At 36.0% G+C, this 12,475-nt stretch overlaps 1 protein-coding gene across 7 annotated transcripts in view; it reads left to right on the top strand.

Annotated features, from left to right (window-relative positions):
* Positions 1–12,475, top strand: part of dop (microtubule-associated serine/threonine (MAST) protein kinase dop) — a 677,535-nt gene that overhangs the window by 452,597 nt on the left and 212,463 nt on the right. For all 7 annotated transcript variants that reach the window (XM_090390876.1, XM_090390874.1, XM_090390878.1 and 4 more), the window contains 2 exons: positions 2,781–2,955; positions 8,110–8,282. In XM_090390876.1, the coding sequence (XP_090247002.1) occupies positions 2,781–2,955; positions 8,110–8,282 (348 nt within the window). The remainder of the gene's footprint in view (positions 1–2,780; positions 2,956–8,109; positions 8,283–12,475) is intronic.

Raw genomic sequence — 12,475 nt, 5'->3', positions numbered from 1 at the left:
ATGCATCATAAATTTGAATGGTTTTACTATATCTTGTGGGAATGTTTCAGAAAGGAGCTGCAATGTCTCCTTGAGAGGTATGTTTGTAAATAGGGATTCTATATCAAATCTCACCATAAGATCATTGGGTTGTATGGTTTCAATTTTTCAATTTGTCTATGAAGTCTGAAGAATTTTTATAAATGAACAAGACTTGTCAGTATGTGATTTCAGTAGGTTTGCTAAAAATTTGGCTGTGCAGTACAAAAGTGAATCAATACAGTCTACAATTAATTGGACGGAGTGGTCTTTTTTTTTATGGATCTTTGGTAAACCATAGAACCTAAGTGTTCTTGCAAAATAAGTTTTTAGCTTTTCTGCACCGTTTGCATCTAAACTTATAACTTCGTCTAGAAGGAAATTTAATTTCTTAAGTTTCCTGTTTGTGGGATTATGATCCAGTTCCTGGTAAGTTTGAACAATCTGGTAGCAAAAGAGAATTTTTTCTCTTATAATTTGCCAAATCCATGACTACTGTAGCTTTTCCCTTGTCTGTTTTGGTGATAATAAGATGGCTGTTGTGTCTTAAGGAATGTAAAGCTTTCTTTTCGGCTAAAGAGATGTTAGGTGTGGAAACTTGGATTGAAGTAGGATGGATGAAACTTCTAAGCAGAGATTATTAGCATCTTCACTGGAAAGGTTAAATAATTTTGTTCGATGCTAAAAAGGAAATCTAAATAGGGTTATCTTTTTTGAAACTGGAGAAATTATGTCCATTTGAGAGAATAATTGTTTCACTTTCAGTTAATGGGCATCCTGAAATGTTGATGACCCAATTATCTGGAACTGAGTGAAGAGTAATTTGCTTAGCAACAAGGCCATCGAATTTACAATTTAGATTCGATTCTGTTTTTTAAATGAACATTGTAGGGAGCGTTTAGTCACATTAAGAACTATGTTGGAAAGTTGTAGATCTATGTTTGAGGAGATAAAATTCCAGAGATGATCTTGTTTCTAAGCATCAAAAATATAACTAATGTTATATCTTTCTTTTTTTAATTGATACAGCAGTACCCTAGTCCGTTTCTATTTTGTTCGCTCACACCAAATAAAAAAAAATATCAAGATTTTAAAGTTGAAATTAAAACACAATCACTATATTTTTTTATAACTCATGTTTATTTATTTCATTGCACAAAGGGATATAAAGAAGTTTGTGTTTATTTAGACAAGTATGTAACAAAGCCACACCAAGAGTCACTAAAGAGAACACATTACTCTGAACACTATGCTTTATGCCCCCCCCCTTTTTTTTTTTCAATATAAATATTTCCTTAGACACTGTTCAACTGAACTGCCATCTATTTGCCACTGACATGCAATAATCCTTCAGTCTTCTCTGAGTCAGTTTTTCTTTTATCCCTTTACCTTATTTCTTTTGAACAGTCTCTTTATGTCCTCTAATAGTACATAATCAGTAGTTTTTTTCAAGACAAATGTTCATGATGTCTTCAAAACTTTTCATATGATTGGCATTGGGAAAACACATTCAATCATAAAATTGCATTTTCACCATTCATCAGTAGAGAACATCAAAGCTTATATTTGACTTCTATCACAATTATAGCAACAACTCAGTAATTCTAATTGTATTTATTATATTTGTTTAGCTTTGTAAATATAGGGAATATTTTTCCTTCAGAAAGGTACTGCTATTTTGATACTTTTTTTTTTCTAAAAGCAACATTAACTTTTAGAGAATTTTGCTAAAATGAATTTTACATTGTCATTTTTAAAATTATTCAGTGTACAGCATGAACACAGAACTTACTTTCTTGTTTATAATATGTACAGGGTGTTCGGGATAAATTTGACAGTTTCGTAAGGAAAAAGAAAATCTTCTTTGTATCTATTAAATTTAATGAATTGACAAAAAAACATTACAGGCAGAGTTAATTACAATACTATCAACAAGATTTACTCAAAATAACCACCATTAGCATCGATCACAGCTTCAATTCTGCTTCGGAACCTCGAACAAGCTGATGCTACAGTCTCCCTGGGAAGGGCCGCAAAAACTGTTTTAATTTTATCCATTAACTGGGCTTTTGTATTACTGGAAGTGCGATTGGTGTCTTTTTCAACTGCGCCCCATACAAAATAATCCATGGGGTTAAGGTCTGGGGAGTTTGGAGGCCAAACATTTGGACTGGTGAAGTCGTAGAAATTTTCAGACAACCATTTTTGACTTTTCCCAGAGGTGTGGCAAGGGGCCGAATCCTGCTGCCATACATACGGCCTACCATTGGCTACCCTTGTTATCCAGGGCTTGACTACAGTTAGCAACTCCACGAACAAAGCCCGAATTCCAATGCCAGGGTTCTTCAACACCTGTTCCTGCAGATTTGCGAGGAAATCTGCTGTACGAACGCAATCAGATCGTCTGCTAGGGATCTTTCTTCTTGCTACATCCTCGTAGTCACCATTGCAAGTCTCTAGTTCATGCCTGATTGTTTTTACTGTATTCAGGGAGCATTGGGCAGCAGTCGTAATATCCTTATTTTGATGGCGGGCACGAATCATCATGATACAAGTTATTCTCTTCCATGATTCAGGTGGGTTCCAGCTATCCATCCTTTCTGACATCTTGTATATGAATGAAGAAGGGTCCAAACTTTTAAATGAAGAGAAGTGTGTGTTAATACATGTAACTTACGGAAAAATATAATTAATTATAAATATGTCAAATTTATCCCGAACACCCTGTATATGTCATAAATGCTGTTGTCTATCATTTTTAGGGCAGTTTATCTTGTACGTCATATCGAAACAAGACAGCGGTTTGCTATGAAGAAGATAAATAAGCAAAATCTTGTTCTTCGAAATCAAGTTGAACAAGTATATGCTGAGAGAGATATAATGAGTTTCACAGATAATCCTTTTGTTGTGAGCATGTTTTGCAGTTTTGAGACAAAGGTAATTATTTCAGTTTGTGAATATTTCTATTTATAAATTGATAACAAAAAAAATTATTCAGCTTAATAAGCAGTTATGATCACTGATTTCTATAAGAGCCCCAGTTTTTTTGTTAATTGGTAATATAACTGAGAGGAGACTTCCACACAGCCTTTAAAGGAATGTGGAGAACCGACCAGGGCTTCTAACCTAATGTCCAATCCTCACCTTCTCGTGGTGCACCCTGTTGGGTATCTACTTGGATACAGAACGAACGAGGATGGGCTGGCAATTTGGGATTTAGCCGAATAAATTGTATTCTTATTGGTTAAACCAATATACAAAATGATGGTACAACATGACAAAATTTCATGCCAAATGGGACATTGCCCAGTTAAACAAGACCCCCGTTGTTTTCGCCAGGGCAAACAGTGAAAAGTCAGCTACTGGAACAAATCTGAAAACACATCCCAACTCAACATTACCAGAGTTAAAGATTGGGAACTATCAACATAAGAAGCCTGAATGGCAAAGAATTGGAGCTAGTTGAGGAATTAGATAAGTACCAGATCGACATAATAGGGGGTGACTGAAACAAAAAAGACAAAAACTTCTGAGCAATAAATACAAAATGTTATATTCAGGCAATGACAATCAAAGAAAAGAGGGAGTAGCCATAGTATTCAACACAAAATACAAGGCTAATCTTCTTGAATGGCAAGCAGTCTCAATTGAGTAATGTGGGCAAATATGAGAATGGAGAACAATGAGACTTCCCCGTTCTCATATTTGTGCCTAAGGTCCCATAGAAGGTTCTACTAAGGTAGAAATGGAGGAATGTTTTGAGGCTTTAGAAAAAGCAACTGACACAATGAAAAAGGAAAAGTTAGTCCTTGTTGGAAATCTAAACAGCAGAGTAGGAAATGATTGTCAGACATACAAAAATATTTTGGGAAAATTTGGAGAAAAGAGCAAAGCTAATAATAATGGCAAATATCTGTTGGATTTCTGCTCAGGACATGGACTGGTTATTACTAACACCATGTTCTAACATAAAAATGTGCACAAATTCACATGGAGAGAAGAGGCAAGGAATAAGAAAAGTCTCATTGACTATGTTATTGTTGATAGTGATGTTTTCTGCCTGGTGCAACACGCCAGAGTGTACAGAGGATTTGAAATTGGAAGTGATCACTATTTAGTCTTGAGCAGAATAAAACTGAATTTCATATTGAAAAGAATAACATGTAAGAAAGTTTTAAAGTGAATAAAAGTTGAGCAGCTCTCAGATGTGAACTGTAGACTAAAATACACAAAGATTATTGAAGAAAAAATGAAAGAGTTTGAGAACAGGGAATAAAGTGGCAAGCCTTGAAGAAAACCCTGATTGATTCAGCTAGAGAGGCATGTAGTAAAATTGTCTGCAAGGATTGAAAAATTAGAGCTCCATGGTGGACGCAGCAAGTGTTAAAGAGGCAGTGAAGAAAAAGAAGAAAGCATATCAAAAGTTCCTGGCAAATAAGTCAGCTTTTACTCTTACAGAATACAGAGACAAATGTAAGAAAGCTGAACAGTGTGTAAAACTAGCTAAACAAAAGTCATGGGAGGACTTTGGCAAGAACATAGAAAATAAATATCAAGAGGGTGGCAAAATATTCTGGAGGTTGTTGAAGAAGCTTAAGAATGGAGGAAAGAGTGCTGTAAAAGGAGTTAGAGGTAATTAAGGTGACATGAAAACTGGAGAAAAAAGATATCCTTGAAGTATGGAGTAATTAATTTGAAAAACTGCTAAATGAAACAAGCAGTGATAACAGCACAGTGGAGAAAAAACACTGACCAGGTGTGCAGTCAGGAATACATATCCATACTTGAAGTAGAAAAAGTCATCAAAGGTTTGAAATGTGGAAATGCAGCAGGAGTAGATGATATTCGACCAGAAATGCTGAAATATGGTGGCATAAAAGTGTTACAGTGGCTGCACTGCATAGTTCAGAATGCCTGGACAGAGGGACGAATTCTCGATGATTGGAGTAAAGCTCTCATAGTACCCATATATAAAAAGGGAAATAAAACTGAATGTGAGAATTACAGAAGTATTTCCCTACTGAGTGTTCCTGGTAAGATATGCAAATATACTTGAGAAATGGTTGAGAAGAATTGTGGAAGAAAAGCTTGGTGAAGAACATGCTGGATTCAGGTCAAATAGAGGCTGTCAGGATCAGATCTTCACTCTACGACAAATAGTGTAGAAACATGGGAATATAACAAAGATCTGTAATTAAGTTTTGTTGATTTGGAAAAGGCATATGACAAGGTTCCAAGAGAGAAGCTATGCAATACGCTACAGTTATATGGTGTAAATGGGGGCATTATATCAAGCAATACTTAGTCTTTATTTGAGTTGTAAGTCAGCAGTTAGAATTGAAGGAAATACAGGAAGATGGTTTAATGTTAAATCTGGTGTGAGACAAGGATGTACATTATCCCCTCTGATATTCATTATCTATATGGATTACATTATGAAGGAAAGTGGTATTAAATATGATATCAGAATTGTAGATGTTAATGTCAGCTCTTTGTTTTATGCTGATGGCGTTATACTTCTAAATAAATCTGCTAGAAGTCTGCAAGATTCACTGACTAAATTGAATAAGTGTTGTAATAGATATGGTATGAAGGTCAGCAATAAAAAGACAAAGACAATGAAAATAAACCGAATCATTGAAAATGTCAACTGTGTTGTGAATGGAAAACCTATAGAACAAGTAAAACATTTCAGGTACTTAGGCATGATTTTTAGTGAAGATGGTAAATTAAATATAGAAATTCACAATAGAATCAACAAAGCTATAGTAGGAAGTCAATTGAATAAATTCATAAGGAGTAACAGGGAAATTAGTCAGAACACTAAATTAGCTGTATACAAGACAGTGTTCAAACCAGTTTTAACTTATGGATCTGAGAGCTGGATCAGAAGTAAAACACTTGACCAAAGACTAGAGACCGCAGATATGAGAGTCCTCAGAAAGATTAGAGGCATGAACAGATGGCATCAATGGCAATATCATATTAAAAATGAGGATATTAAGAAAGAACTTGACATTGTCAGCATCCAGGAATGCATTAGCAGAGCTAATCGCAGGTGTAATAATAATAAATTTAGTTTAATCCTTTATCCAAGTGCGAGCAAACAAAGTTTGCGCCTGAAAGTATCTTCAGGACTGTGGTATGGTGGTACAACACCAGGGCGACTCCTTGCAAAGGTGGAGCAAGCTACCAACACTCCTATCTCAGTATCTCCCATAATGCAAAACACATCTCCTTGCGGACATGATGTTATGCATTAAGGGAAAGGCCACTACCTAGACTAGTTTCGAGCTTTATTGGGGTCTCTTCAGTGGGAGTCAGGCCCAAGTGGAGATACGAGGTAGAAGCATTAACAAGGTGATCTCTGCCTATAGGAGTTGCCAAATGGTATGCCACCTTTTTATTAAATTACTCTGGATTTAGAGAAAGATGTTGAAAGTTTATTTTTCACTTAGTTAGTCTATAATAAATTTAGTTTAATCCTTTATCCAACTGTGAGCAAACTTGTTAGCAAACAAAAAAAAAAATAAACTTTCAACATCTTTCTCTAAATCCAGAGTTATTTAATAAAAAGGTGGCACACTGTTTGGCAACTCCTGTAGGTAGAGATGACCTTGCTAATGCCTCTGCCTTGATATCTCCCCTTGGGCATGGCTCCCACTGAAGAGACCTTAATAAAGGTCGAAACTAGTCTGGGTAGTGGCCCTTCCTTTAATCCATATAATTATACATGTCTGCAAGGAGATTTGTTTTGCATTATGGGAGATACTGAGATAGTAGTGATGTTAACTTGCTCCACCTTTGCGACGAGTTTCCCGGTGTTGTACCACCTTACCCTAGTCCTGAAAACACTTTCAGGCGCAAACTTTGTTTGCTTACACTTGGATAAAGGATTAAACTAAATTTATTGTAGTCTAACCAAGTGAAAAATAAACTTTCATAATCTCAGGTGGTATGGTCACTTAAACAGAATGGGCGAGGAAAGATTAGCGAAACAAGTGTTGTCTGCCAGGTTGGCATGAAAATGACCCAGAGGAAGAGCAAGATATAGGTGGGTTGATACGGTACAAAGTGCCTTAGAAGATAGAAATATAAGATCTGACAATGTTGGAGTCTTGACAAGTAACAGACTGATTTGGAGGAAAATTGTAGATAGGAAGTTAGTAATGATGTAAGTTTTTCATGTAGTAGTATCATATCCTGTACACCCCTTGAGGGTACATGACAGGAATTTGATGATGATGGTGGTTGGTAATATAACACCGTAAACATTATTCAACCTGTAGTAGAGAGAGGTAGTAAGGTGAGGGGGGGTGGGATAAAAAAAAACTTGTTAACATTAGATTTTAAAGCCTGTTGTATTCCTTTAGTAAATGAATTACATAGAAATCTACTCCAGCTGATCACAGTGGATGAAAAGGAAAAAAGGTTTTTTTGGGAGGCTCGAATTCTGAACTAGTCACTGCACACACCTTGACTGATTACAGGAGATTATAGGAGTTTTATGACTAGCTATTTCTGAAATATCTATAGAAAATGAATATAGCAGAAACCTGAATATCTGTGAAAATCATGTTTTTTTTTTTTTTTTAATATATGCATGAGAATCTCATGCAGTGATGGATCTATTTTAAACCTATTTTATGTCAATACTGTAAATAGGCTAAGAGCTAGATAATTTACAAACCCTGCTCTACCAAATGTAGAACTTTTTCAGGCTTCATGTCATTGGTACACCCTGTATCAATTCATCTATAAGCTAATGTATTATGTCTGCTCTAGGCTTTCTTAAACATAATTTGTTAGAATAGAAGAGTTAATCCTATTTGTGCAGTTGACTATCAGTTATTTGTGTTCTCTGTTCTAATTTGTCTGTTTTTTAAAAGAGGAACCCTACTGTTTTACAAAAAAAACACCAGTTAACCTGTTTATAATATATATATAGATAGATAGATAGATATTTCTTATATACTAAATGGAATTTTTTTTTTGTTCTAGCTATAGGACATTTTTGTGTCATGTTTCTTGCTGGCTGTGGCAGTGCAAACTGTACTGTATATTTTAGCTGTTTTTTTTTTTTTCTTTCAGAAGCATCTTTGTATGGTCATGGAGTATGTTGAAGGAGGAGACTGTGCTACTCTTTTAAAGAATACTGGTCCGCTTCCTTTGGACATGGCTCGTTTCTACTTTGCAGAAACTGTTTTGGCAGTTGAATATTTACATAGTTATGGTATCGTCCACAGAGATTTAAAACCTGATAAGTGAGTTATTTCTGTGATATATATTTTATTTTTTTTATAATAATACTAAGGTAACATTTTCAGGCACAATCAAAAATACATATAAGACGATAACAATACTATGACAGTATGCAGAGACCTAACAGAGAAAAGAGAAATGCTGCTACATTTGCTATGTATACATATTATTCCATAACTAGCATTAATGCTAGCATCAGTGTGATAAGAAAATAATGAGTTACTTTAAATACTGCATTTTAAAATATTACATATCTAAAGAATGTTACAGTTAAAATCACAAACTACTATGGAGAACTTTGACCAGAACAAAGTGTGTACTCTGTTAGCCCATCAAAAATACTTGATCAGCTGTTTATCCTACATCGTGGAAATTCTTCCATAAGGATGAAATTCATTTGTTAATTTAAACCGTTCACATCTGTACCAGCATTGGTGTCATTTTTTTATAACATGTCCACTCAAATTTTGTAAACTTATACTGTAAATTCATCATTGGTATACAGTGGTATAAGGCTTAGGTAATTTATAAGCCCTACTCTGGAGATTAAGCTCTTATTCCAACTGCTTCTCAGTGTGAAATAAGCAGTTTTATATTCTCTCTGGGGATGATAAAAATCATCTATCAATCAAAACATATTTACAGGCATATCATAGTCTTCAGGATTGAAATTCAGGACTTGCACTACTAAAGTAGTCAAGGCATCAAAACATATGCCTGCAGTCCATTATGAAAAATTTATGTATACTGCCATGTTTGAGTAATTACTTTATAATTAAATTTTAATTATGAAGTGATTTATGATTATATAAACCTGGTTACTTAATTTTTCAACTGTAACATTAAGGTTGAAAAAATCACTGCAATGTATATGCATATATATGAGGGTTGTCTGAAAACTTCTCGGGGTTTGATCATAGATGGTAACACTATCGGCACTTTTTTTTTTTTTTCTAAGTTGGTACATCTGTCATAAGCATCCATGTGAAATTGCAAGTCATTCTATCAAGTAGTTTGTTTTATACAGCTGTCAGAAGCAAAAGTGTTGTCTGTATCCCTTGAAATTGATAAAATTGAGTATCGTGTTATAAAACTGTTATAAAATTCTTTGTAAGAGAAGGTTTAATGCCAAAAGAAATTCATTCGAAGTTTATGGGCACTCTTTTAGACAATTAAGAAATGGGCTACCGAGTTTAAACATGGCAGTACCAGCCTTGAAGATGATCCACATGAAGGACATCCAAAAAGTGTAACAACACCAGAAATCATTGATCAAGTGCATAAAATTGCTGAGACTATAAGCTTTTCAAAGGAATTTGTAGGATATTTTTTGCATTAAGAATTATAAATGAAAAATCTTTGCGCAAGATGGGTGGCGTGCTTGGATCATTTTAACAACAATAAAACTGATTTTGTGTGTCGATATATTACTGTGGATGAGACTTGGATTCACCATTACACACCAGAATTCAAACAGTGGACAGAAGCCAGTTGTTCAGCTCTAAAGAAGACAAAGTTGGTTTCATCAGCAGGAAAGGTCATGGCATCGGTGTTTTCAGATGCTAAAGGCATTTTTGTTTATTAATTATCTTGAAAAGGGTAAAACAATAACTGGGGAATATTATTCCGATCTTTTAACCAGACTAGGCAAAAAATTTGTGAGAAAAGACCCAGTTTGCAGAAGAAAAAAATCATCTTTCATCAGCACAATGCACCTGCCCACAAAGGTGTTTTGGCAATGGAAAAATTAAGAGATCTGCAGCATGAATTATTGGAACATCCACCCTATTCCCCAGATTTGGCTCCCTCTAACTTTTATCTCTTTCCAAAACTAAAACTCTTCCTCGCTGGTCAGCATTTTACTTCGAATCGAGAGGTGATTGCAGCTGTAGAGTGGTGTTTTGCCGATCTTACTGAGAACCACTACAGGGACAGGATAATGGCACTGAAGCATCGCTGGAATAAATATATTAGTGTCTTGAAAAATAAAAATAATTTTGAAATTATGAATTCATTTTTTCATTGTTAGACCGAGAACTTTTCAGATCACCTTCGTGTGCATATATATATACATGAGCAGCAGCTGAAAAATGAACATCTCAAAAGAACCTTCACAAGTAATAGCTACTCTTCAAAAACTATCAATAAACAACTATACTGCCATCCTCAAAACAACACAGTGACACAGGACAACCCCAAGGGTTATATCTCTTTACCTTACATCAACTCACTCTCCCAGAAACTAAGGAGAATTTTGAAAAAATTTGATATAAAAACGTGCTTTTCCACTCTTCTATGTTAAAGATACCAAGCAATTTTAAACTTGGTTTTACTCCATTTTTTCCAAGTCAGCAAACAGACAAAATGTCAAGTTTGCGCCTGCAATTTATGCAAGACTAGCTGATCCCACAGGTAGTGCAAGACCAAGGCAACTCGTGGTAAAGGTGGAGCAAGCTCTGATCACTAATCTTAATATTTACCCTTAATGCCAAAACACATCTCCAAGAAGGGGATGTATGATGTTTTGTATTAAAGGCAAGGGGCCACTACCCAATTTGGGTAAATATTAAGATTAGTGATCAGAGCTTGCTCCACCTTTACCACGAGTTGCCTTGGTCTTGCACTACCTGTGGGATCAGCTAGTCTTGCATAAATTGCAGGCGCAAACTGTCATTTTGTCTGTTTGCTGACTTGGAAAAAATGGAGTAAAACCAAGTTTAAAATTGCTTGGTATCTTTAACATAACTATACCCAAGTTAAAAATACTTTCTACTTTTCCACTCTTCCTAAACTCAGATCAATTCTAAGCCAACCAAAATAGGCTCACAACCATCTACAGTTTCCAGGTGTATATAAAATCATATGTGACTGTGAGAAACCATGTTATGGCTAAACTGAGAAGTCCATCCTGCCGAGTCTCGGAGAACATCAGAGAGACATCCTTTATAGTAGAACCAGAGCAAGCGCCCTCTCAAGCTATGTCCTGTTCTCAGTGAACACAAATAATGAAGGCTGCCAACATGAAACAGACTGGAGTACAACATCAAACATTCATATATGCCATGATGAAGTAGAACGCCGCATAGTAGAATACCAAGAAATTATCCTAGGCCCTTCTCATATAAACACAGTAACCTTAGTTATAGTTTGCCAGACTCACATAGCTCTGCTATCAGATACTGGCACATTCGTGAAGTCACACGCTCACGTATGCCTAACAATTGAACTTTAGCCTGGACTGTAGCTTCATTTCAAACTTAATTTCAGTTCATAGTCTGTTATTGTAGTGTTACAATGTTTCTTTAAAGTGTTTTTTGTGTTTGCTTTTAATTTTCTAATGCCTGAATAAGTCAGCATTCTGACGAAACATGTTGTGTGTTATTAAATTTATTTGTTTTTTCTAATTCTCGGAATTCAGTTAGTAAATAATATGACCATATATATATATATACACACCCCTCCATGTGGGGCACCTGCTCATGGTGGAGGGGACCTCCCAGTGATGGTACTGGCCCTTTTCATTCTTCCTCTTTTTCTTTGCTTTTCTTCCCGTATTCTTTGCTCTACTTCTCCGGAGTCTTTTTCACTATCCTTTTTCCAGACCACCATCACTGGGATCCAACGCCGTGTTTGCTATGCGGTGCAACCCGTGGACATCCGGAAAGGGGGATCCTGGTAGTCTTGCACTACTTTGGCCCCTGCTTTGGCAAGACGGATGGTCTTGGATGGCCCAGCCAAGATCAATCGGCTAGTGGGCTTGCCTGCAAGGGTTAACGGTGTTGCAGTAAGTCTCTCACCCAATGGTCCGGGGTCGGGATCCTAGACCTGCTGCAGTGCCGGTATAGTGTCCAGGGTAGCCCTGGCATTCCACTCCTGAGCGCATTTTTTGCTTGCCAGATAGTGGGCGTCCATGTGTGGCTCCATGGTGGGTGGGGAGCTTTGGCGCCGAATTAAAAATTCCTTAAATTATGAATTCTTCATCCTCAAATGTTTCAGGGACCCTAACAAAGTCCCAACCAAGTACTGATAGCATATGGGAACAGAAGTAAGAAACAAAAGATATCGGATACTAAGAAAAATGTACCAACCTTTTTAATCATTCATGCAACAGGTGAAAAACCAATTGGGAAAATGTCACCCTTCTTTATCCAAAAAGGTTTAGAAGGACTGGCAGGATCTCCCAAAACTGTGAAGA

Source organism: Typopeltis vanoorti, chromosome 3, assembly GCF_054136105.1.
Source record: "Typopeltis vanoorti isolate ZY-2024b chromosome 3, IOZ_Tvanoo_1.0, whole genome shotgun sequence".
Classification (NCBI taxonomy): domain Eukaryota; kingdom Metazoa; phylum Arthropoda; class Arachnida; order Uropygi; family Thelyphonidae; genus Typopeltis; species Typopeltis vanoorti.
The sequence above is the reverse complement of the archived record's forward strand: the minus strand, read 5'-3'. Positions and strand labels throughout refer to the sequence as shown.